This window comes from Macaca nemestrina, chromosome 1, assembly GCF_043159975.1.
Source record: "Macaca nemestrina isolate mMacNem1 chromosome 1, mMacNem.hap1, whole genome shotgun sequence".
Classification (NCBI taxonomy): domain Eukaryota; kingdom Metazoa; phylum Chordata; class Mammalia; order Primates; family Cercopithecidae; genus Macaca; species Macaca nemestrina.
The window spans coordinates 159,130,131-159,157,939 of NC_092125.1; the positions used below are offsets into that span (position 1 = coordinate 159,130,131).

Here is a 27,809-nt window from a genome sequence, read left to right on the forward strand (position 1 = left end):
GTATTACAATATTGCTTTCTACATGGATAATTATATATTCATATTTGCGTTTGATCCGTTTTCCTAATTATAGTATGAAAATAAAAATTCAGCTTTGTTAACTGTAGTCTAACTGATACGCATATTGGCATATTTCATACATTTGCAATTGTCCTGTTGACAATTATCTTAGATTTAAGTAGAAGTCTTTAAAACCTGTTATTTCTCTAAGAGAAAAAAGTTAAGGATTTCCAGGGATAGTTGGCTGTTTCCATAAAAATCTGCAAAATCCAATAAATCCACTAGGTGGAGATCTCAGCTTCAATCATTTTAGAAGAACAGGGCTTGAAGATCAACACAATGGATCCTGAACAAAAGGAATTTTAATGAGCTTTATTGCCAATTGTTATTAATTTAAGATTTTGAAAACTAAATAACCTATTAGTACATAGCTTTCAAGGTTTGATCTCTTGGGTTTCGCATGCTGCTATTGTTTGGAGTGAGAACTCCTCCTTGTACACTGGAATTAAATGTGAATATAAATATTACATTTAAAAATAGTAGCAGAACAAACATGTCTCATTCAAAGCCATGCTTATTTGAAAAATATATATAGGGATTCAAATAATTTAATTTTTGAGACCACTGTAAAAAATATTTAAAGCATACCTTCACGGTTTAGAATATTATCATATTTTACATTTTTTAGTAGGGGAACAAAAAGGTTAAAAGGGAAACAAACTTCCTTTTCTCGTATCTGTATACCTGTCTAGGTCTATACATCTTTATATCTACATTTGGTATAATAATAATAATAAATAAGCTTTGTAAACCTTATAAGATTATTAGAACAATATAAATATAGCCCACATACCTCACCTCTTTTGTTTCCCTTCCTATTCAGAATTGCTAGGAAATGACTTAAGTTGTTTATTTTGAAAGTTCCTAAACTTCTTACCTCTCTTCGTCTTTTCTCACCAATATTCAAGACTTTATTGCTTTTAATCCTAATTCCTCTGGTATTTTTGTTCATTATCTCTGCTTGAGCTTAACTCCTATGCCACCTATCTGCCTTGCCTGATCCCACTTTATTTTTAAAGCACCTTTAAGGTGAGAGAAGTATCTATGCCAACTTCTTGCATGATAAGTTTATTCCACCCTAATTGACGGCTTCTTCATCTTTGTAGACCAGGTCACTTTTTTTTTCTTGGTAGCTATCTTTCCTTTTCCTTTTTCCTTTTTTTCTACTTTAAAGCACTGTCACCTTACTGCAGCACCTTTAGCTTTGTTCTCTCTCCTCTCGCTGCCAACAATATCCCTGATATCTAGAGGCCTAATGAGTACTCTTGGTCACTAGCTGACTCTCAGGAGGCAGCAGTGCTAGTTCTCCTGGTCTCTTTTCTCTCTTCCATTTCTGAAATTCAGTCTTTTATCTCTTTATGATGTTTCCTTTGAAATCGTTCTCAGGTTTACCCTTGCCCTTGAATCTCCATGGTAACCATTGTAGTCTGTGTGTTGTAATCAACTGGATTACTCAAACAGCAATCCAGCTGGCTGCTCCAACTTCATTGTCTTTTGCTTGAGTTTCAACCCATCAGTTCTCTGTCTTTGTTGGGCACAAATCACCTGGGGTACTTGTTAAAATGTGGCGTTTCAGGCTCAATGTCAGAGATTTTCATTCAGTAAACTTAGGATAGGGCCCCAGAATCTTTGTTTCAACAAACATTCTAAGGTAATCTGTAACCCACAGTTCGCAGCCACATATTAAGAAAAAATGCTCAGCTATACCAGTGAGCATTAGAAGATAATTCGGCGCTTGCCTTACTATAGGAACTACATGCAATTTTTTAAGTAAGTAAATAAATCCTTTGTATCAAACTCAGATGAACTTTCTAAAAAATTACTTTTATCTTGTCACTGCTTTAGAGATAAAAATACAATTGCCAAAATTCCATGTCCAAATTTCCTGTTCTAGTTTCCAAAATCTGTCACTATCTAATATCAGGCTTTTTTTTTTTCTTCTTCTTCTTCTTTTTTTTTTTCTTTTTTTTTACCTCTTACTGTTTTCCAACCTTCTCTCATCTTCAATAGACTGGTCTTCTTACTCTCCTCAATGTTCTAGTTTATGAATTTTGACTAAGAAGACACCCTGGAGAAAATACTGTGCTTCAAATTCAAGGAATGAGGTACAGACAGATATACCAGAAAAAATGAGAAGCAAAGTTGATAACCTAGAAAGTAATGACCAGGATAGCATGATGTTAGTGTCCTCCATCTAAAGATGAACTTGTTTCAAATAATGCCTGATACAGAGATTTAACCTCTCCATGACTACAATGTTGCAACTACTACTAGTCTTTCCCTTGTATCTGTTCTCCCAGTGAATTTTCACATGTTCTAGTTGCTTAAACTGTTCTTTCTCACCAAGCTGTCTTCTTTCAGAAAACTCCTGTTTATGATTTCAGCTCAAGTGTTACTCTTTTTGGGAAGCCTTCACTAACCTACATTCTGACTTTGTCCCCCAACTTGCTTGTAGTATTCTTTTAGTATACATTCTCACAGAGTTTTGTCTTTCTTAACCTTGGCAGGTAACTATGGAATCATTAATGTGTTTATTCAATCAATCTCCATATAACTACCAGGTCTTAAACTCCATTTCAGTTAAGAGTTTCCATCTCTATTGAATCCCTTGCCCCTATCCCTAGGAGGTATACAGGAGGAACCCAACAAATAATTGTTGAAGGAAATAATGAAAAATAGCCGATTGTTTCCTTTTCTTTGCCACTCAGCTTGCTGACATGGTAAAGACCTTACTTGGCAATTAAGGAAGATTCAAATGTGTCACATACAGAAGCAGCTCAACTTCACAATACTGAGGTGGTTGCCAGAGCCAAGTCAGGCTCAACTTACTGGCAGACCCACATATCGCAAGTCAGTTGAAGATTTTGCTTTCCTAATATGGTTTTTCTCTATCTTCCCCTCTGCATCTCATCAGCAGAACAAAGACTCTGTGCTGATAGCAATACAACTTTTCTACTAAGCAATCGATTTTTGTCTTTTTTTTTTTTTTTAACAGAATCCTTCTTTGGCCATGTTCCAATTTCTGTTTCTCATTTCCCAACCTTTTGCTTAAGACATCCGTTCTATTAAAAAAAAAAAAAAATGCTTTTAGGACCTGCCAATGACTTACCTTTATCTTGAAATTAGAAATTCCACACGCCTGTTATCTATAATTATGAAGAGGCACTTCATCAAAGCAAAAGGGACTCCCTTGATTGTTATTTGATGGTAAACTTTGTCATAGCTCACATCCCACAGAGAGAAGGAAATTCTAGAATAGGTGCTTGACATACTTTTTCTGAGAAAATATGCCTGAAGTTCATACTGAAATACAAGAAAAGGTTTTCCTAAACTATTTTATGTGATGTAATTTTCAAGAAGACATTTTCTGGACATCAAAATTCAGATGCAGGGATTGAAGGCACTGATAGGCAATAGTGGTATTCATTCATTTACTCAGCAAACATTCTTGAGCATCTAACTTTAGATGTTAGTGTTATAGCAGTGAACAAAATAAAAGAAAACAAAAAGCCCCTGCTTTCATGGAGCTAACATTTTGGTAGTGATGGAAGATTCTAAACAAATAAACATGTAACATATTAGGTTGAATGGCCAGGATAAGAGGTTATCTTCTGAGATACTCAATCCATCCCAAAACGATCTTCATTTTTTCTTCTTAAGAGTTTCTGTGTACACAGATGAGACTGGGTAATGACTTGGTCTGGATTTTGCCTTTAGGAAAAGAATGGAAAACTTGTTTTCTCTTTTCAAACATCTAGACTGGGGCTTATTCTATTTCTCCTAAGTGATTTCCTGAAATAATAACAGCCTCACTTTATCTATTCTCTTGTTGAAGAGAGATAAAGTGCCTAGGAAGGATCAGAAACAAAGTTATATTTTAAGAGGACAATAACTAGGATGGCTTAGGATGGAAAGATAAGAACCATTAGGTCTTTATGTATGAGGTCCTCCAGTGTGAAGAATGCAAACTAATATTCTCCACTCTGAGCAATGGAATTAATGGATTGATATCAAAACACAAGGATTTTAAAAGACAAAATATACTGGCAGAAAGATTACTAGAGACTGGACTGGACTGTGTTACTAGGAAAGAAGTTGTACAATCTCCTCTGTGAATCTCTGAGAACAAAGCAGGCATAACCTGTCTGCACACTTAAGAATCCTTTCTTGTAGGCAGATTGTCTGGAATTTCATTCTGTGATAACATTCCCTCACTATTCTTTTAGACCTATGACCATATTTAAAAATTTATTTTAGTGTTTACATATCCCTTCCGTAACATTGATCACTCCATTTGAATTCTAAGTCTATGCTGTTAACCACATCATGATACTATCACTCAGAAAGTTAGAGAGGGATTAGGACCCAGGTCTTCTGCCTCCCACAGTGCTCCTGAAGACCACCTATTCCGAGGCCTGCCTCATGTTTAAAAGCCAACACAAATCCATCCTGTGCCAAATTTCTTGCTTTGGAAAATGACTAAGTGTGGCTCACGCATAGTTAATAAAAATTGCAGCTGAGATGAGACTGTGAGTCATCTGTCATACCCTGGTCTCTCTTTTACTAATCAGTTGTGAGAAACGTTTCAAAATCAGAAAGCAGCAGCTAAGAAATATGAGATACTCAGACTTCTTGAGGCAATTAGAGACTAAAGAGCAGAAGGCAAATCAGTCTTCCCGCCTTGACAGTCTTAAAATACACACTGAAAGTAGACTTTGGAGTTATACTATTTGTGACAGATTTTGACCATAACACATTTTCTAAGAGGAAATAAAAATTACTCACTTCAGGACATGCGTTCCACCCTCGTATCAGCAGAGATGATACAGGCTTGGGAATGGAATAGCCAATGGGAGGTCTGATGTGGTGGTAAGCCATGTCTGCTGCCGCAGCCGCTGCAAACCAAATGGTCATTTCAGTTTTGAAATTCACATATTTATTTCAAGAAACAAATGAAGAGACACACACACACACAAAAGGCATTAAAAATCAATCTGAGCAATATCAGCAGAGATTCAAAGAGACTTCTAGGCCTTTTTCCCCCCAATGGTATAAATAAGTGATGGATAATTTGATACTATAAATTTATCTTTATAATTGTTCATTCATTTGGTTTCAGACTCAATAAATAGCAGAAGGCATTTATAAGGAGTGAAGGAATATGCAAGGAGCAAGTCGTTTTGTTTGAAGTATAGGGTATGTACATGATATTATAAGAAGTAAAGATTGAAAGGCAGATTAAACAAGACTGTATAATGCCATAAATCCTAGGCTAAAGAGCTTATATTGCATGTAGTAAACATGGAATACCACTGAAATTTCCACTTCTGATAGCACCTGTATCATTGAGCAAAACAGATTTTTTAAAGCTTAAATCCTATTACTGGTTATAAGGTTGTTGGGATTTTAGTTTTTAATTTTATAAAGTAGTTATTATTTTTAAAACTCTCTTGGACACTTCACATCCTTATTTTAGCTAACGACACTCATTGATTGAATTCTGTCGTGTTGCCTGCCTGCATGGATTTCTGAATATTGCTCATCTCAATGTCTGCATCACTGTGTTGTGATTCTTAGAACTTCACTGTAGATTCCTGATTGCTAAATATTTCCTGTTCTGCAACCAATGATTTCTATACTCTCTTAGAAACCAAGCTTGTAGCTACTTTTACTGAATGCATTTTGTATCAGGCATCATGGCAGGTAACTATATAAACTCCTTTAATCCTCCTAACAACCATGCAAAGTAGGTGGTGGTGGTGGTGGTGGTGGTGTGTGTGGAACTAGTTTTTAATGTATAAACATTTTACATATAACTAGTAGTTGGTGCAGACTTTTGTTTCAAAATCCATGGTCTCTTCAGCACACATTATAATGAAAATACTCTGTAATCAACACATGATGCCCTGTTATATCTCACAAAAATTGCTCTGCATCAGTGAAAGGATAAAGTTCCAGGACATTGCTGCTTCCTATCTTTTAGATTGTGGCGTTGAAAGCATCTGTCTATATCTTAATGACTTTTGAGATATAAGCCACAACTACTGCCTCTACTCTACCAAAATTTACTCCCATCAAATTCTGTTTATCCATACACTTTCAGTAGGTCTAGTGAAATTATATGCAATGTGATTTGATCAACACTTTGCTTTATGGATTATTCTGAATTATTACCTAATTTTGCCAATTGTAAATTAATACTTGTTCTTTGTAGAAGTTTAAAAAATTAAGAGAATTAGAAGGAATAAACGTTATCATTTAGAAGAAACCATTGTTAAAATATTTCATGTATTTCTTATATATTCTTTACGTCATTGACCATATGTCAATATGCAATTATGCAATTCTTTTTTCCTAAATATTAAATAATTAATCTAAGCAATCAAGCATTTTCTCATGTTATTAGCACTCTATGTTAACCTATTTTAATGACACTGCGTTTAGCTTTTAATCATTTCCCAATTTGAGGTTGTTCCAAATTTGGGTGTAAACACTTCAAAGAATATCTTTTCAACACGAGTTGCCAGATTTCATAGATTATTCATTTATGATATTTTGAGGAGTGAAAACGATGTGCCAAAGTGCGTAACTACTTTAAAGACTTCGGTACAACAATTATTCTAACAGTTGTACTAAATTTATACTCTCAACAGCATGTGTGTGAGGGTTATCAATATATCTCATCTGCACCAGAATTAGGTTTTCTCATTTTATAAAACATGTTACTAATTTCAGAGGTAAATACATCCACTCATTTTTTGTTGTTTAGATTGTGTTCTTATCAAATATGTCACTCCTTATCAAATGTCTTCTGTGTCACAAAAAATTAGGCATTTTGGTGTACTTTCACTGGTTACTCTTGACTTTTTTTTTTTTTTTTCCTCGAGACAGTGTCTCACTGTGTCACCAAGGCTGGAGTGCAGTAGTGCGATCTGGGCTCACTGCAGCCTTTGCCTCCCGGGATCAAGTGATTCTCCTGCCTCAGCCTCCCGAATAGCTGGGACTACTGGCACGTGCCACCAACCCCAGGTAATTTTTTTGTATTTTTAGTATAGATGGGATTTCACTGTGTTAGTGGTATGGTCTTGCTCTTTTGACCTCGTGATTCTCCTGCCTTGGCCTCCCAAAGTGCTGGGATTACAGGCGTGAGCCACCATGCCCAGCCACTCTTAACTATTTTTAAATTATTTCTGGAATGAGGTAAATCAATAAGCAAACAGACTGGTGCTTAGCAATCATTGATCTTCTAACTTTGCTCTACTTTGTTACCTTATGATCATTTGGATATTGTTGAGCTGGTGTAGCTCTAAGTACATAAGCCAGTATGGTGAGCACATTTAAAATAATTGTACAGAGCCTAATGGGTGGGGAGGGACTACTCATAAAATGAGTTAAACTCAGATGCAGGTGCCAGCCATCCCCCTTTGAAACTCTTTTAGATTCTGGTATCAAAAATATAGAGTTACTTGTTTGCTTCTTGGCAGTGTGTCTGGAAAATCAGTTTAAGATGAATGATATTTAATTCTTCATTATTCAAAGTAGATTCTGCAAAGTCTTGGCATCTCCTCCCCTTTGCTTTAAGCACTCTTGGCAGTGATACTACTTATCAGTGCCTCCACCGAAAGTGGGCAACGCAACATGAGGGGGTCATGACATGGAAATTTGTCACCTTGAGATTGTTTTGTCAGTCTTGCTTAAGCAGCCATGCTACACTAACATTTGGGAAATTTTCTGGTATTACAGATTCAGGAAGGTGATTGTCAGCCCATTAATCAAATTTTTATCTTGATTGCTACAAAAAATATGTTAGAGGATTTGTGTAAATGTTGGTTTCTACTTTAAAGAGTGAGACTTTACCATTAAAGGAGAATAAAGCTAAATTTAAAAATATTAATAACTATTTATTGAGCAACTATTATGTTTCAACACTATCCTGAAATATTTATCAATAGTTTAGTAAAAATAATAATCTAGATCTAGAGTAGGAATATCTAATAGAACTTTTTACACTGATAAAAATGTTCTTGTAATCCCAGCACTTTGGGAGGCCAAGGCAGGCAGATCACAAGGTCAGGAGATTGAGACCATTCTGGCTAACACGGTGAAACCCCGTCTCTACTAAAAATACAAAAAATTAGCTGGGCATGCTGGCACACACTGTAGTCCCAGCTACTCGAGGCAGGAGAATCACTTGAACCCAAGGCAGAGGTTGCAGTAAGTCGAGATCATGCCACTGCACTCCAGCCTGGGCGACAGAGCAAGACTCCGTCTCAAAAAAAAAGAAGTTCTACATTGTTCAATATGATAGCATAAAGTTACAGAGCACTTAAAATGTGGCTACTGTGACTGATACATTGAGTTTTTAATTTGTTTAATTTTATTTAATATAAATTTAAACAGTCATGGTAAGTGGCTTTCATATTAAACAACATAATTCTAGAGCATAGCTTGCACTCTCATTATCCTGAATAACAAGACCTGAGTTAAACACAGTATTGTGAGTCAGCTGCAGAGTCTATGTAACCATGGTGTCAATTTGTGGATTCAACTTCTCCCTTGTTTGTCAGTACTTTATCAGGAAAAGAAAAGACACGAATGGAGACTGTCTATGTTGCTTCTCAAAAGTGACAGACCAGTGAAAAGCTACAGAACAAGCATTCAACACAACACGTGATAACCTCATTCATATATTCATTTGTCAAAATGTACTGACTATTTTATGTAAGTGATAATAAACCAAAAATGATCTGGTGTTATTTTTTTCAATGAAAGTTGGTAAATGAATAAATAAGAAATAAGTGAATGACTAAGTTTTTTCACTGCATGTTATGGTTCAGTCGTTAATTCTAAAATGTGATTCCTTTTGCCTGGAATGTTCTCCCCTACCCCTTTTTCCTTCATAACATCTACTGTCATTTAGGTCTTATCTTTGATTGACTTTTCCTGGGTACCTTCCTACGTACTCCCATAACAATCTGTACTATCATAACATGTATTATACTTAATTGCCTCTTTATTTGTCTGCCTGTGCATATAGATCATAAATGCCTTGAGGTCAGGGACTGTCTTTTAACCATTGTATCTTCTGTGCCTAGCACAGTAATTGGCTATTAATAGGTATTCAAAAGGTATGCATTATTTCCCTTAGGATAATGGCCTCCAGCTACATCCATGTTGCTGCAAAGCACATTATTTTGTTCTTTTTATGGCCATATAGTACTCTATGGTGTATATGTAGCATAGTTTCTTTATCCAATCCTCTGTTGATGTGCACCTAAGTTGATTCCATGTCTTTGCTATTGTAAATAGTAGAGGTCATTATCCAAAGGGAATTAATGCAGGAACAGAAAACCAAATAACACATGTTCTCACCTATAAGTGGGAGCTAAACATTGGGTACACAGGGACATAAAGATGAGAACAACAGACACTGCAGACTACTAGAGGGGGAAGGGAGAGAGAGGGGCAAGTTGAAAAACTGCCTATTGGCTGCTATGCTCACTACCTGGTGATGCGATCCATAACCCAAACCTGAGCATCACAATATACCCATGTAGCAAACCTGCACATGTGCCCCCGAATCTAAAATAGAAGTTGAATAATAATAAATTAAACAATTAAAAAGGTAGGCACTAAAAGTGTTATTTAACTGGAACTAATATAAATTCTGGTATATAGGACTCAGTAACATTTACTGAATAAATGAATGAAGATGATAGCTCAATAGCAATAAATATCTTATTCATTATTATGTTTAGAGAACAGGGCACAATGCCTAGCCATCAAGAAACACTGTAGAATGAATATAATGTTTAGTTTAATTCTAGATTACAACATGATCAGGTAAATTACTGAAATCTCGTGGCAAATTTAATCAATAATATTATCTTTCATTAAAAAATATGGGAGGAGGTGCTTTGATAAATTGAAGCAGAGTGACATAATAAGAAGTACCTTTACCAAGGAAATCTGGAGGCCTAATTTTCAGTCTGGCTTTGCTGTAAACTCTCTGGGAGATACTAATTAAGCCAATTTGCCTTATGAACATTAATTTTGTTAAATGTAAGATGAAGCAGGGAAGACATAGTATAATGGTGGCAAGCATGGGCTTTGAAGACAGGGAACCCGAGTATTTAAGTCTTGACTACTCTCTTACATTGATTCTAAAGGAACTTAACCCACACATTACTAGGACTAAATGAGATAATATACATAGAGCTCCAGGCACATTGTTGTCTCTCAGCAAGTGTAGCTGCGTTGTTGCTATTATTATCATCATCTGCACATCTGAGAGTCTCACCATTTCTTTTTGGTTTGAACCTAGAGAACTAGATATAAAAAACATAATTGCATGTTTTCTGTTTTGTTTAGAATGCCAGTTATCTTAGATCCTTTTTAGGTTCTCTTTGGGTATGAATACCAAGTAAAATATTACATTGAGTTACTGCAAATTTTAAGGCTACAACCTATCTCATTGGTCATAAGGCTCAGCTCATAATGCAATATGACTATGCAGACAGAATGACTGAGCAGCTCTCCATGACAACCTTAATTATCTATACCCCACTTATGGATAAGTTAGTATTAGTTTCTCAGTCCCTAAAGTAACCTTTCACTGTCTTCTGTTTTATAAAATTAAATTTAGAAACTCATATTAAAAAGACTGAAAAGAGAGCAATACTCTACAATATTTTGTTAGTAAGTTTTGACCAGTATGAAATTGCCAGAAATATCTTAATTTTTCAACTTTGATTGTGTTTATGTGTGTTCTGAAAAGTATAATTGATTCTACTTCATTGTTTTTAATGGGCAGGGCTGTGGTGAGACAAAGCAAATGTGTTCTACAATCCCAGCAAGAGCTAAGACACATTCTTTGTTAAACTGACACTTTTCAATGATGTATCACCAGAGTGTATAGCATCTGAGAGAGACCATGAGATTGCAATCTTGAGATTGCACTAAGAATGGCTTAATTTTTTAAGCCACATCCCATTCTCATTACATACTGTCAGAAGAATAGATTAATTTGCTCCATTGTCTGTTCTCATTGCAATCTTTGTCAGTGTAATGAAATATTGGAATGTTAATATCAGCTATATTCATAGAAAAATCTCCATCTATTGGCCTGATTTAACCTTTCCAGTGATCTGGGTGGTGATTGGTTGGCTCTGCTCTTTTTAGTGATAAACTGATAAGGATTAGCACAATAAACAAGATTTCAGAACTTCAGCTCACTCCTATTTTCCTGCCGCTTGTCAATGCACAGTCCACACCATCAGTGTGTTTGTATCCTTTGAAGTTATTATATTCAGAATACTTTATGGTCCAAATAATATGTTGAAAAGGACATACTCATGTAATATTTAAGGATGGGTAGTAAACTCAAATGGCTACCAATATGAGACCTGTTGGATATCTGTGTATTTAAATGTACTTTAATTCATATTTTTAAATACCATGTGACGTAAAAAGTCTGCAAGCCATATCTGGTTCCCAGACTTCCATTTTGCAACTCTGAGTTAAAGTCTCAATATGAAGTCTCACCAAATCCTGCCTAGAAAAAATTGGCAGATGTTCTTAAATTACTGCTATATCCCAGGCTATAAGAGCCTGGCATTAAGGAATCCCAGGACACAGAGTTAAATCTCTTTGTGAACCAGCTGGCTTCACACAGGAAAACAAAAAGAAAACAAGAGACTCTCTTCTCTGGGCCCAGACTATAATTTGAAAGTGATCCACAAATCTGGGTACCTGGTTATAAGGAAATGGGAATGGATACAATACATATTGATGGATTAATTCATCTCAGCTTTCTTCTTTAGTTGATCATGATGTATTGGAGGAGACAAGCCCAGGAGAGAAATGAAATCTAGGAAGCAGGTGTTGATTTCTTTCTGTAAAATGTATTGAGTATAGCTCTTATTTGCCAGGTTGTGCCAGCTTCTTTTTCATCTTGCCTGGTTCTTCTCTCTCTGTTTGGCTTCACACCTTGGCTCCTTCTCTTTCTAATCTGATCATTTCCCTCCTAAATCTGCTCCTTTTCTTGTATCCATCATTATCATGATGGTTAAGCCAGAAGCCTAGAAGTCTTTCTTGACCTCCTCATTTCCCTTGTGCTCCCACCTCAATCCATTGGGAAGTCCTATTGAAATCTCCCTAAACCAATATGTCTTTTCTCTTTCAAAGCTACTGCTTCAGCTAATGTAATAGATATTTCTTCTAGAGGAACTGATTTCTCTGCCTCCAGTTTTGAATTTCTCCAACTCAGCCTTTGCTTTGTTACAAGAGGAGCATTCTAAAATAATAATAAGAGTTGTTCTATATCCCTTCTTAAAACTTTGCAGTGACCTCCATTGATGATACACACAAGGCCTGTGATAGTTCATTTAATGTGTCAACTTGACTGGGCTAAGAGATACCCAGATAGCTGGGAAAATGTTATTTCTAGTGTGTCTGTGAGGGTGCATCTTGAAGAGATCAGCATTCGAGTCATAGACTGAGTGTAAAAGATACACCCTCACCAATGTGGGCTGGCATCATCCAATCCCTTGAGGGCCCCAATAGAATCAGGAGGCAGAGGAAGGGTGAATTAGCTCTCTTTTCTGGGGCTGTGACATGCATCTTCTCCTGACTTCAGATATCAGCACTTCAGGTCCTTGGGCCTTCAGACTCTGGAACTTACAGTGGTGACCCTGCTGATTCTCAGGACTTTGAATTCACACTGAATCACATCACTGACTTTCCGGGTTCTCTGGTTCGCAGACAGCATATTGTGGGATTTCTTGGCCTTCATAATCATATGAGACAATTCCCACAATAAATCATCTCTTATAGATATAAATAGAAATATTTCACTGGTTCTGCTTCTCTGGAGAACCCTGAGTTGTACAAGGACCTTCAACATCTGGTTCCAGTTTTACATTTATAGTCTGTATTGTTTGACTGATGTCCTTGTCTTCTCTGATTCATCCCTACTGAACTGTCTGTGGATTTCTCAGGGCTCTGGACCTTGCCGGTATAGCTTTCTTCTGGATCATCTTACTCACCTCTTCATAGTTTACCTATTTAATTAGTAGACATCTTTTAAAGGTGCATTCAGGTATCATCTGTTCTAAGAAACCTTCCCTGATATCCTTTTACTACCTCCAGTATGGGTAAAAGGCCCTTCCAGGGAGCATCCTTAGCCCTCTGTGCTTCTCTCTAGTTGAGACTTACTCTGCTGATTTTACTTCTGTCACTCATTCTCTATACTATGAGTAGTTTGATGGCCTGGTCACTGACCTATTCCTCTTTATTTTCTGCTTACTATGGCACAGTTTCTGGCTCATAGAAAGAAAGAACTCTATGGTGGCCTAAAGATAATAATAATAATAGCTAACATTTATTGAATGCTTATTATTGTCAACCACTGCTCTAATCTTTTGAAGTAGGTCTTATTATTATATCCATTTCAAAAATAAATGAATGCTGGTGAGGATGCAAAGAAATGGGAACTCTCATAAACTGTTAGTGGGAATGTTAATTAGTACAGCCACTGCAATGGAGAACAGCATGGAGGTTTCTCAAAAAACTAACAATTGTACTACCATATTATCCAGCAATCACACTGTTAGGTATATATTCAAAAGAGAAGAAATCAGTATATCTAAGAGATGGCTGCACTCCCATGTTTACTGCAGCACAATTCAAAATAGTAAAGATTTTGAATCAACCTAAATGTACATCAATAGATAAATGGATAAAGAAAATTTGGTACATATTCATAAGGAATATTATTCAGACATAAAAAGAATGAAATCTTATTTGCAACAACATGGATGGAACTGGAAGTCATTATGTGAAGTGACATAGGCCAGGCACAGAAAGACAAATATCACATGTTCTCGCTTATATGTGGGAGCTTAAATAAAATGAACTCATGGAGATAGAAAGTAGAATGATAGTTACCAGAGGCTGGGAAGGGTAGTGGAGAAGATGAGATAAAGTGGAAACAGTTAATAGATATAAAAATACAGTTAGATAAAATGAATAAGATCTAGTATTCAGTAGCATAATGGAGTGACCATAGTTAACAATAATTTGCTGCATGTTTTAAAACAACTAAAGAATGGAATTAGAATGTCCCTAATCCAAAGAAATGATAAATGCTTAAGATAGATATCCCTATTATTCTGGTTTGATCATTACACATTTTATGCCTGAATCAAAACATCACATGTACCCTGTAAATATGTGCAACTATTATGTATCCATAATAACATAAAAGAAAGAATTAAGAATAAAAAATAATAAACTAAAGTATAGGTAGGTTAAATAAATTGCACAAGGTCACAAGACACATGCCAATTCTCTTCAGTCCCTACAGTGTTAGCCTGAAAAATGTTTTCTTTAAAATATTGAATTAATTTCCAACATTAAAAAATGTATAGATTTCTTAATTAACAAGCAGAAATTAGTTGATATGGTCAGCGTGGGTATACCTATGTTCCTGCTCAGTGCTGTTTGGCTGAAGCGTGAGTCAGAGCACGTGATTTCTTATTCAACACACTGTTCAGCCTTGAGCATCTGCATGCTTCCCATGGTCCTGTGTGCATTTGATCTTTTTTATTTGACCTTTAAGGTGGTGGATGTGATGGTTTTTCAGTTTTCCTAAACCTGTGATTACAGGTTGATTTGAACATGTGAGATGCAAAAGAGACCCTAACTTCAAGCTTTTCTGAATGTATACCTATCACTTGTGTAGGAGTCAATGCTAATATTGGTGTTCTTTGTTTATATTTTTCCCAGGAGGTAGTATGCTGCTAAATCCAGAAGGATGAGTCCTGTGTAATGTTGCTACTACAATAATTGATAATGCTGTCTCACTTTGGAGTCATGGATTCGTTCCTCATTGTAAATGGCTAATATGTAGCTTATATTGAATCTGATGCTTCACATAATTTATTGCTGAACATATGCTAGATTGCCTAAACACTGCAATGATATTAGACATCTTGTTTCTTGATTCATGGTAACTGTCCAAGTTTGAAAAATTCAGCATCTATCATAAACAAACTCTCTTTCCAATAAAGTACTATACATTTTAATATCTGGGATATTGGAATAAAATTACTCTTAGGCAAGACTTTCAACATTTTATTAAATATTCTCCCTCTAAAATGGGTAACTATTTCAGGGGTCCATGAACTAAAATCTCAGGGCCATCTTTACCTTTTTAAAGTATTCAGTTTATAATTAGCAAAGTCTAATGAAGTAGAGAAAATTACAAAACTATGAGTAAAATGCAAGAAATACAATGATAAATGGTGACTTGGGATAAGGAGGAAATTGCACATAACTTGATATTGGAGAATTAAGAAAGATTTTTGGAAAGAAATTACATTTAGACCAAGACCTAAAATAAATTGGAGTTAGTGTAATGAAAAGTGGAGAAGAGTGTCTCTGACAAAGAGACTAATGTGCACAAAGGCATGGAGGTAAGAGGAGACATGCTGGGGAAATGAAAGTTTCCTGTGGTTGGGATGACTCTGGATGACAGGCTGCATGTGGTGAGAAGGAGGCCGGGAGGCAGGCAGGGACATAATCATAAGGGGCTTTGAAGATTGTGTTAAGACATATTGTTTTTATCTTAAGAGCAAAAGAAAAACACTGGGAATTTTAAGTCAGAGAAGTGCTATGTTCAAATTTGCATTTTTAGAAAGCTAAATCTAGTGATTGGTGGAAAAAAGATGATGAGCAAGGCTGAAGACAGGATACTATTTAAGACAATGTGCAGTATTCGACATGTGAAATAAGGAAGTAGCTGTGGAAATGGAGATAACTGGATGGATTTGAGAGGTAAACTGTAGAACCAAAAATAGGAAAATAATTTTAAAAAGAAAGAAAGAGATAAATAAAATGAGAACTAAAGAGGAGTCAAGGACGACTTTGAAATTTCTACATGGGCCGCCTAGAGAATGAGAGTGCCACTAAAGTAGAGAATCAAAGGGAGCCTTGACCTTGTGTTACACTTTTCCCTAATCTTGCACCTTACAGAGAGTTTGCAGTTTATAAAGTGTGTTCACAAACATCATCTCATTTAATGCTCACAGTAATTTTTGTGGTAGTCATCATTAATTGCATTTACTGAGGAAACAGAACTTGTGAAAAGGCCTAGAGGTCAGATGAAATGCAGCATACTGAGAGTATAGAAAGTGAACTAGTGTTAGTAATGTGAGAGGTACAGAATCAGGGAGAGTTTTACAGGACATAGTAAGAATTTTGAGATTGAATCCTAAGAATATGGGAAGCCATACAATAATTTTAAGCAATGGTAATATATCAGGTTTATGTTTTTAAAATATCATTTCAGTGGATGTTTAGAGATTGGAGAGGAAAAGAAAACAAAAATAAACCAAGAAAGAACAGCCAAAAACAATTTCAGAAGTTCAAGCGATAAAGCTGGCAGTTTGCACTAGGGTGATGGCAGATGAAACATTTTGAGAAATAGACAAAGTTAAGGTATATATCTTACCACTTCAATTCAACATTGTACTGGAGGTCCCTGACTGTTCAAAAAGGCAAAGACAGACAGAAAAGAAAGAAAGAAAGAAAGAAAGAAAGAGAGAGAGAGAGAGAGAGAGAGAGAGAGAGAGAAAGAAAGAAAGAAAGAAAGAAAGAAAGAAAGAAAGAAAGAAAGAAAGAAAGAAAGAAAGAAAGAAAGAAAGAAGGTACAAAAAAGAGAACTAGGATGGACAAGTAAATTTAGTAAGTTTGTGGGGTACTAGATTGTAATAAAACATTATTATATTTCTATATATTAATAGTAGCAAAAAATTGGACATTGATTCATTTTGTTTTATTAAGTTCTCGGGAAACATGTGCAGGATGTGCAGGCTTGTTGCATAGGTAAACATGTATCATGGTGGTTTGCTGCACCTATCAATCCATCACCTAGGTATTAAGCACAGTATACATTAGCTATTTTTCCTGATGCTCTCCCTCCCCCGGCCTTCCCCAACAGGCCCCAGTATGCATTGTTCCCCTCCCTGTGTCCATGTGTTCTCATTGTTTAGCTCCCACTTATAAGTGAGAACATGTGGTGTTTGGTTTTCTGTTCCTGTGTTAGTGTTCTGAGGATAATAGCTTCCAGCTCCATCCATGTCCCTGCAAAGGACATGATCTTGTTCCTTTTTTATAGCAGCGAAATATTCCATGGAGTATATGTACCACATTTTCCTTATCCAATCTATCATTAATGGGCATTTGGGTTGATTCCATCTCTTCCCTATTGTGAATAGTGCTGCAATGAACACAAGCATGCATGTATCTTTATAACAGAATGATTTATATTCCTTTGGGTATAGACTCAGGAATGTGATTACTGAGTCAAATGATACTTCACATTCTAGGCCTTTGAGGAATCACCACATTGTCTTCCACAATGGTTGAACTAATTTACATTCCCACCATCAGTGTAAAAGCATTTCTATTTCTTCATAGCCTCGCCAACATCTGTTGTTTTTTGACTTATTAATAATCGCCATTCTGACTGGCATGAAATCGTGTCTCATTGTGGTTTTGATTTGTATTTCTCTAATGATCTGTGATGTTGAGCTTCTTTTTATATGTTTGTTGGCCGCATAAATGTCTTCTTTTGAGACATGTCTGTACATGTCCTTTGCCCACTTTTTAATGGGGTTGTTTTTTCATGTAAATTTGTTTAAGTTCCTTGTAGATTGTGGGTATTAGACCTTTTTCAGATAGACAGACAATAAACATTTTCTCCTATTTGGTAGATTGTCTGTTCACTCTGATGATAGTTTCTTTTGCTGTGCAGAAGATCTTTAGTTTAATTAGCTCACATTTGTCAATTTTTGCTTTTGCTGCATTGCTTCTGACATTTTTGTCATAAAATCTTTGTCCATGCTTATGTCTTGAATGATCTTGCCTAGATTTTCTTCCAGGGTTTTTATAGTTTAGCTTTTACATTGGTCTTCAATCCATCTGGAGTTAATATTTTTATAAGGCATAAGGAAGGGGTCCAGTTTCAGTTTTTTGCATATGCCTAGCCAATATTCCCAGCACAATTTATTAAATAGGGAATCCTTTCCCTATTGCTTGTTTTTGTCAGGTTTGTCAAAGATCAGATGGTTATAGATGTGTGGTCTTATTTCTGAGTTATCTATTCTCTCCCATTGGTCTATGTGTCTGTTTTTTGCTTACCAGTACCATGATATTTTGGTTATGTAGTCTTATAGTGTAGTTTGAAGTTGGATACCATGATGCCTCCAGCTTTGTTCTTTTTGCTTAGGATTGTCTTGGCTATATGGGCTCTTTTGGTTCCATATGATTTTTTTTTCTAATTTTGTGAAGAATGTCAAAGGTTATTTAATGGCAATAGCATTGAATCTATAAATTACTTTGGGCGGTCTGACCATTTTCATGATATTGATTCTTTCTCTCCATGAGCATGGAATGATTTTACATTTATTTGTGTCCTCTCTTATTTCTTTGATCAGTGGTTTGCAGTTCTCCTTGAGGAGGTCCTTCACTTCCCTTGTTAGTTGTATTTCTAGGTATTTTATTTTCTTTATAGCAATTGTGAGTGACAGGTTCATTCACAATTTGCCTCTCTTCTTGTCTATTGTTGGTGTATAGGAATACTTGTGATTTTTGCACATTGATTTGTATCCTGAGACTTTGCTGACATTGCTTAAAGCTCAATAGGTTTTTGGACTGAGACAATGAGGTCTTCTTGACATAGGATCATGTCATCTGCAAACAGAGACAGTGTGACTTTCTCTCTTCCTGTTTGAATATGTTTAATTTCTTTCACTTGGCCTGATTGTCCTGGCCAGAACTTCCAATACTATGTTGAATAGGAGTAGTGAGAGAGGGAATACTTGTCTTGTGCCAGTTTTCAAGAGGAATGCTTCCAGCTTTTGCCTATTCAATATGATATTGGCTGTGGGTTTGTCATAAATGGCTCTTATTATTTTGAGGTATGTTCCATCAGTACTTAGTTTATTGAGAGTTTTTAACATGAAGGGATGTTGAATTTTATCAAAGACCTTTTCTGCATCTATTGAGATAATCATGAGGTTTTTGTCTTTAGTTCTGTTTATGTGATGAATTGCGTTTATTGATTTGCATATGTTGAACCAGCCTTACATCATGGAGATGAAGCCAACTTGACTGTGGTGGATAAGGTTTTTGATGTCCTGCTGGATTTGGTTTGCCAGCATTTTATTGACAATTTTTGCATCAATGTTCATCCGGGATATTGGTCTAAAGTTTTCTTTTTTTGTTATATCTCTGCCAGGTTTTGGTATCAGGATGATGCTGGTCTCATAATATGGATTAGGGAGGAGTCCTTCCTTTTCAATTGTTTGGAATAGTTTCAGAAAATAAGGTACCAGCTCCTCTTTGTACCTCAGTTAGAATTCAGTTGAAATCCTTCTAGTCCTGGGCTTTTTTTTTGGTTGGTAGGCTATTTATTATTGCTTCAATTTCAGAACTTAATATTGGTCTACTCAGGGATTCAACTTCTTCCTGGTTCAGTCTTGCAGGGGTGTACATATCCAGGTATTTATCCATTTCTTCTAGATTTTCTAGTTTATTTGCATAGAGGTATTTATAGTATTTTCTGGTGGTTGTCTGTATTTCTGTGGAGTCAGAAGTATATCCTCTTTATCATTTTTTATTATGCCTATTTGATTATTCTCTTTTCTTCTCTATTGGTCTAGCTAGTGGTCTATCTATTTTATTAAATTTAAAAAAAAAAAAAACCACCTCGTGGATTCACTGATTTTTTGAAGAGTTTTTTTGTGTCTCTATATCCTCCGGTTCACTCTGATGTTGGTTAGTTCTTTTCTTCTGCTAGTTTTGGCGGTTGTTTTCTCTTGGTTCTCTAGTTCTTTTAGTTGTAATGTTAGGACGTCAATTTGAGATCTTTCTAGCTTTTTGATGTGGGCATTTAGCGCTATAAATTTATCTCTTAACACTGCTTTAGCTGCATCTCAGAGATTCTGCTATGTTGTCTCTTTGTTCTCATTGGTTTCAAGGAACTTCTTGATCTCTGCCTTAATTTCACTTTTTTACCCAGGATTCATTCAGGAGCAGGTTGTTCAATTTTCATGTAGTTGTGTGATTTTTAGTGAGTTTCTTAATCTTAAATTCTAATTTGATTGTGCTGTGGCCTTAGAGACTGTTCGTTATGATTTCAGTTCTTTTGCATTGGCTTAGGAGTGTTTTACTTCCAATTAGGACATTGATGTTTTTAAGAGTAATATTTACAATAGCATCAAGAGACACAAAATAAATAGAGATAAGTATAATAAAAGTTATGCAAGGTTTGCATGCTAAAATATGTAATGTATGAAATTTAAGAAGACCTAAGTGAAGATAGAGATAAACCATGTTTATTGAGGAGAAGACTAACATGGTTAAGGTGTTCATTCTTCCCAAATTGATGTAATAATTCAATGCAATAGAATCAAATTCCAACAAACTTTTTATAGGAATATAGACAAGCCAATTCTAAAATTTATATGGAAAAGCAAAAAACTCTAAATGGCCAGAACCTTTTTAACAAAGAAGAACAAAGTTGGAGGATTCACATTACTTAATTACATGACTTATTATAACATATTAAGATAGTGTGGTATTGATTTAAGGGTAGACACATGATCAATGACACAGAATAGAGTCAGAAATAAATGCATACATACATGGTCAACCGATTTTTGAAAAATGTATGAAAATAATTTAATAAGAAAGGATAATATTTTTGAAAAATTATGCCAAAAAATTGGACATCTATATTAAAAAAACAAATGAACAAACCAAAGAATAACAAGCTCAACCCAAACTGGGTACTTTAAAAAAATAAGAACTCAAAATAGATCTTATAAATATAAAACCTAAACCTGCAACACTTCTATAAAAAAATAGGAGGAAGTTTTTATGGCTTTGAGTAAGGCAAAAATATTTTAGATAGGATACAAATTGATTTAAAATTTTGGTAAGATGGATTTCATTGACATTAAAATTTCATTTTGCTCTTTGAAAGACGTTGCTCAGAATACAAAAAGGCAAGCCACATATTACAGGAAAATCCTTGCAAAACATGTAGCAGATAAAATCCTTTTCCCTATAATCCCTATAATCTAAGAAGTCTTACAACTAAATGATGAGACTTTTTAAGCAAACGTTTCACAAAAGAAATATGGATACCAAATAAGCACATAAAAATGTCAATATTTCTAGTCATTGGAGAAATGTAAATATCACAATGATGTTCCCCACTCAAATGGCTAATATATACATATATATTTAAAAATAGACAATTCAAAGTGCTGGCAAGGATGTCAACTGAAATTCTCACCGACTACTGTTGGAAATTCATAACGGCACAGACACCTTGGAAAAATTCTTATTATAACATGTAGTAATCCATCTGTTACTCATTTATCCAATGGAAACGAAAACAACCACACAAAGGCCTCAATTATTTGAGCAGATTTATTCTTAATTTCTCTAAAATGAGAAGAACTCAAATGGTCATGAACTTCTGTCTGCATAAACAAATCATGGCACATCTATAATATGAAATATTACACAGGAGTGAAAAAGAATAAATTACTGATAAATACGGCAACATGATTCCATTTATATGACATTGGTATATAGGCAAGCTTATCTGGACAGAAATGAGCTCATTGGTTGCCAAGGGCTGGAGGTGTGGGAAGTGGATTGATCCCAAACAGGCACTGGGAACTTTTTGGAGTGATAGAAATGTTCTACATCTTGATTGCAGTTGTGGTTATACAGCTGTATATATTTATTAAAACTCATTGAAATGTTAACCTAGCAAGGTAAATTTTACTGCATATATATTATACCTAAATAAACCCGATTTTTAAAAAGACTATTGCAATGGTTTAAATGATGGTGGTGGATGATGGTAAGTGGTAGAGAAACCCATGTATTAGAAGGTAAAATCAACAGGGCCAGGTTAATGGACTGACACAGGGGATGAGGCAAAAGGAGCTGTATTTCTTTCTTATGAAAAAACACCACAGTACATTTAAAATTATAATCAGTTTTCTGTATATCCATCAATCTTATCGGGATGCACACTCTAAGAGGTAGAGAGAAGGAAGGACATCAGAACAAGACCTTACAAATGGCAATGTTGTTTCAGCTCAAAACAGAGTCCACACATCCACACTGTAATAAGGGCTAAGTCTAATTTAAAACTATAGAAAATATGTAGAGAAAAATTAGGACAATTACATCACCATTATGCTAAACAAACTATGCACAGAGCACATAACCTATGAAAAGCACTCTGCTATGCAGAGTGTAATTAAAAGACCATATGGTAGCTTGGGGAAAAAAACTCCAAAATAGAGTATGAGATGAGATGAGATGTGGCTTCCTCTCTGTACATGAGACTCATAAATATTTTGATCTTGGTCAAGACTTTTAACTTGTTAAAAGGGATGTTTAAGTAACATCTCTTTTGACTTTATCCTTCTTATATAATGTTATAGGGTGGCCATTAGGAGATTACAATATAATTATTTAAACATTACTTATGATTACATTTGACAACTACTTTACAAGTGTGCTAAGTTTTAGGGATGCAAAATCCTTAAGGAGATTTGTCTAGTGTGACAAGATATGAAAGCAATCCAAATGCAATTGAGAGATAGATGCAAATGAAGTTTACTTTAAACCTAAAATATGCGTATATTCTACCTGTGATTAGATTCCTCACCTTCACTTTCTACATGTAAGCAAAGCATAATGTGTATCATCAATGAAAGCCAGACTCACTGCATGCTCCATTTTTAGAATGTATCTATATATAGAGAGAGATAGATACATATATATAGATAGATACATATATAGACACATACACACACACACACACACACACACACATATAATACAAAAATGTTAAGAAAATCAATCTTCTTTTTTATGATGTGAGGTAAGCAGAGAGCAGCCCTAATAGGTTATTTCTGTGTTACTACTTTCTTATCCCTATATACATGTTAAAAGGGCAATTCTAAAATCTAATCTCAAAAAATAAATATCACATTGTCCACCTTATTTGCCCTCACATGCCACATGATCGTAGTTATTTGCTTGTTTTATTAACAATCAATAAGTCAAGTCCTAAACTTTAATATATATTTATACCTGCATTTCTGTGTGTCTGGGTCTGAAATCACGGTTAAGTCATCAAATTTTCTGGGTTGGGCACACACCTTAAAACAATCTGAGATTGTTTGCTTACTTCCTCTTTTGCCATCTCACTGAGACTAATCATTTTGTGAAAAAAAATTTCTTGAAGTTATAAAAATCCAGTGAACTTTGTCAAACAGGAAAACTTCAATTGCAGCGTGTCTTACCTGGCTTGAGATGAGCGAATGGAATTTCGCCAGTGAGAATTTCCCACAGACACAGAGCGTAGCTGAAGACGTCTGCTTTGATGGTGTACCGAGTGCACTGCGTGAACACCTCAGGAGCCATCCAACGGAGGTTCTGCACATCAAGAAACATCCACAAGCCATTTACCAAGTGTTTGGTTCCTCCGCTGCAGAGTAGCATTCTTCTCAGTGAGAATTTGCTGTGTTCTCCCGATGCTCTCAAAAGGCATAAATATAAATTAACATCCATACATATTGCCCATCCATACATATTGTGTATAATCAACACATTTATACATACACAGTGTGTTTACTGTGGCTGTTCAGTTCCTCAAAGGGCATTTTTTAATCATTGGAAGATCATAAAATTCATAATTCTTCCTAAAACATCACACCAGTAATTAATCATCAAGTAACTCTGCCTCTTATACAATGAGAGGCAGTATTATTTTTTTAAAATCTATAAACATCTTTCTCCCTTAGAAGCCTTCAAGGTTCAGAATAGCCAACCATGGATTCATCTAGGGACCCTATGTCTCCCTGGGAGTGAATCACACTCTGTGGGAGGCACCTCCTGCAAGTCTTCAGGTTGTAATTTAGGAAGTTACTAAATTAGGCCCATAAATAGTGCGCTCATGGCTGAGAAGAGAAATGGCTCCAGAGGAGTGCCCAGAATATTCCTATGAAGTAGATTTATCACTGGCAGGAGCAGGTCTGTCTTATTTTCTCTGCCCAGATGTGCTATTTATGAATGCTGTTTGTGCAATATCCTGGAAAGGAAGCCCATAAAATATTACAAGTCCCTTCATGCAAAGTTCTAGCCTCTGTTTTGATGAAATTATGTACATTCTTTTCATTTGTGACTTCCCATTTTTCAGTTAAAAAAATTAGTTTCCATTTTGGGATGCAAATGCATAAATTCAGTTGATTTCTAGTTTAGGGCACAGAACACTGGGTTTTCAGTTAGGAGATGAAAATTCTAGTTCTGGCTCTACCACTTACTGAACAGCTCTGGGCAAGTCTCATGTTTCCTGGACCTCAGATTCCTCAAGGACAAAGCAGAGGAGCCACACCCTCCCAGTTCTAAATCCCCATGGCACCTTATCTTACAAATAAACTTTGCTAAACACTTTTAAATATCCATTGAAGGAAACCATTATTCTTTTATCACTCTTACCAAAATCTTGTGTGTAGTGTTGGTTGCTAATTCTTTTGAAATGTACACCTTATTTTGAAATCAAGCATAGTTACAGCTTTCCAATAATATCTTTATTCTTATTATGGTGCTCATATGCAATTTTTCTGCATGAGCTTCCACATTCCAGAGAGCCTCCATTTTTATAGCAAATTATGCATTGTGTCACAACATTGTATATGTGGGAGCAGGTACACAGTATGCCCGTTTTTGCACAGAGGGGTCATAGAGTGATTAGATAACATACATAAAGCCACAGAACTAATAAGAAACAAAACAGCTTTCAAAATAAATTTCAAATTAACTCTCTTATTCTAGCAGCATAGTCTTTAAGCACAGCACTAATTTATTTATTAGCACTAATTTATTTATTTATTAGTGCTGTGCTTAAAGACTATGCTGCTAGAATAAGAGAGTTAATATTACCTGCTGTTGGTTAAATTCAATTTAATTACATTCAACAAAAGTTTATTTAGTTGGAGAGTCTCAACTAACTGCTTTTTAGAATTATGTGGGGGAATTTTTAAAAGATGTAGTTACTCAAGATCAATCTTAGGCCAATAAAATCATAATTTCTAGGGATCAGATTCAGGTACTATGCTTAAAAAAGTTTCTAAACTTATTTTAATGTGCACCTAGGGTTGAGGACCACTAATTTAGCTGCCTCTATGTCCCATGTCTTGGATGAGCTTTGTGTCCTGCCAAAAGATCACTCATTGTTCCCACCTCCCTCACCTCATAAACTGCCACTTTCCTCCTTGATCACCTCACTCCGGCCACGCTGACTTTGAACAACCAAGAACTTTCCTGCCCCAGGACCTCTGCACTTACTATTGCCCCCACCTGCATAGCTCTCCCCCCACGTAGATTACTCCCTTGTCAGGCCTCTTATTAAATGTTAACTTTTTCCTTCATCCTATCTAAATGGCATCCTCATCACTCTCCATTCATTTACTCTGCTTTCATTTTTCTTCATAACACTCATCACTGCCTGAGATATATTTTGTTAATTTGTCCAGTATTTATCCCCTTCCCGTAGAATATTAGCTCCATAGGAACGAGAACTTAGTTGATGTTGCAAAGAATGAATCAGAAGAGAGGACTGGAGTTACAAGCCTGTTGTGATACTAGTCCAGAAAAGAAATGATGAGAATCTGAACTGAAGCAGCAAGAAATGAGAGGTTTAAGAGGTTAAGATGAACTTAAAGAAGAAAAGAAAGAGACATCCAGAAAAGGTGACTGAGTGTAAGCAGAAGCAGGAAAGGGAAGGAATGAAAAATTACTCCAGGCTTAGGTAATTAGTTATCACAAGTAGTCCAGAAAGAGAAGTCTACTTTTTTTCAGGGGGAGGGATTGGGGAGAGTAAAGGAGAGGGCAGGTAATGAATTTAATTGCAGACATTTTGAGTACAATTATCCTTGCTTCAGATATTATAATTTATATTTTACTTAAACATTAATACTTGGATATACCACTTATTACCTTACAATGGTAAAGTGGAGAACGATGAATAGTTAATAGATGCTGATGAACTACTAATTTTATAGTGAGTTCCCTATTAAATGTTAACTCCACTATAAGTAGTTAGGTGATCTAAATATGAAATGATCCATGCCCACCACGTTCTTTTCAGTTACATTTGAAACATGTTCTATAGTATTTTATCCATAATGTTTTCCAAATATATATCTTATCTATTTCTCTAGTAGAACCTTGAGATAGTTATTTTGAAAGCTTACTAAAAATAAAAACATAAGCCATTATCCTGACACTGAGACAATGACATTTCTTCCAGTTAAAACTGTTCTCATCTTACGTCCTCTCACGCTGAGTTTACACATTTTAATTGGTTTATAATTATAGGAAACACAAGCAGCAGCAAACCCCAGGTTGTTTTGTCATGTTGTCTTCATCCAGAGACTGTAGAAATCTTGATTCTGAGGGAAAGAGAAAATAAACCACGTCAAAGGAAATATCTTAAAACCAAGGTCAACAATCACAGCTAAAATTTTGAAACCTCAAGAAACTTCTGTCTTTTTCAAATTCTCACTTCCCTTCTCTTGGCTGGAGATAACAAAGAAGAAAAACTAGAAATAAATGACAGAGTTTCAAAATGTAGGGTCACTGAAATTTGAATGATTTAGAGTAGGATAGCTGTCAGTGTTCGGTGTTCAGTTTCACGCTAGAATATCAGGTGCCCAGTAGGAACAAAATAAAAAAGGATGCCATTTGGGGTATTACTCATGGAAATCTCACCTCCAAAATCTGCCACCACAGCATGCCCGTCCTCATAGAGAAGAATATTGTGACTGTAAAAAAAAAAAAAAAAAGTAGACATTGAGTAAACTTTGCTATGTCCTAATCTAATTGGTCCCTCAAAGAAGAGGACCATAGACATCATTTGTTTGCCCTAGAGACTAAATTGGCCCCAAAGGGCTAAATCAAATTTTTTTAGTTTTGCTGATTCAAAATAGCTATTTATAAAATGTAATCATGTTTATACTTTATCTAATGTTGAAGGTATAAAGAATTCCTACTTTAGACAAACCCTCTAAACTTGTCAAAAAGACCCATCAGCTGAAGATCAGTTTCTCAGCTCCTTGAGGCTCATTTGCTAACACAATTGTGGTTACAAGGAAAGAGTGAAAAGCATCATGGGCCTATTAGAGTCTGAGCAAGAGAACCAGCTTGCTGGAACCCTAGGCACAAGGACAGTTCAAGACAAGGCCTGAAATGAATGTAGCAAAAGGATTCCCTATGGAAAATGCCATGATCAATACATTCTAGATACAATCTCAGCACAAAGGAGTGTTTTGAGATCTGTGAAATGATGCCAGCTAAACCACTTTTTAAGGTTTTGAGGAGAATAGCATAAAGGTCACCAAAGTCCCCCTTCAACCAAGAATTCAAGTTAGATTAAGAACAGTGTCAGAGTAGATCTTAAATGTTCTCACAACACACACAAAAAGGTAGCCATATGAGGTGGATAGATATGTTAATTAGCCTGATTATGGTAATCATTTCACAAGGTATACATAAGTCACATCACCTTGTACATCATATGTATAACTTTTGTTTGTTAATTACACCTCAATAAGGGCAGAAAAAAGAGTGTCCTTTTTAAGAAGTAA

The 27,809-nt window shown here is 35.5% G+C and overlaps 1 protein-coding gene and 1 long non-coding RNA gene across 12 annotated transcripts in view; one reads left to right on the forward strand and one right to left on the reverse strand.

Moving 5' to 3' along the window:
• LOC105482649 (TNNI3 interacting kinase) overlaps nt 1-27,809 on the reverse strand; it is a 290,377-nt gene that overhangs the window by 75,672 nt on the left and 186,896 nt on the right. For 9 of the 10 annotated variants that reach the window (XR_011619824.1, XR_011619823.1, XR_011619819.1 and 6 more), the window contains 4 exons: nt 26,935-26,987; nt 26,563-26,615; nt 23,466-23,598; nt 4,846-4,955 (listed from right to left, as the gene is read on the reverse strand). Coding sequence is in view for 6 of the 10 variants with exons in the window: in XM_071091117.1 (XP_070947218.1) it covers nt 4,846-4,955; nt 23,466-23,598; nt 26,563-26,615; nt 26,935-26,987 (349 nt within the window). In the remaining 4 variants the exon portion in view is untranslated. Of the gene's footprint in view, nt 1-56; nt 347-3,169; nt 3,772-4,845; nt 4,956-23,465; nt 23,599-26,562; nt 26,616-26,934; nt 26,988-27,809 lie in introns of those variants that run through there. The other variant, XR_011619827.1, reaches the window with a different exon arrangement.
• On the forward strand, nt 1,659-15,448 carry LOC105482648 (uncharacterized). Of its 2 annotated transcripts, XR_011619830.1 has the most exons (5): nt 1,659-1,830; nt 5,180-5,256; nt 6,948-7,089; nt 8,639-8,781; nt 14,848-15,448. It is a non-coding gene; the product is annotated as an uncharacterized lncRNA (long non-coding RNA). The 2 variants fall into 2 exon arrangements; XR_987740.3 differs by lacking the exon at nt 6,948-7,089 and having other exon boundaries at nt 1,662-1,830; nt 14,848-15,443.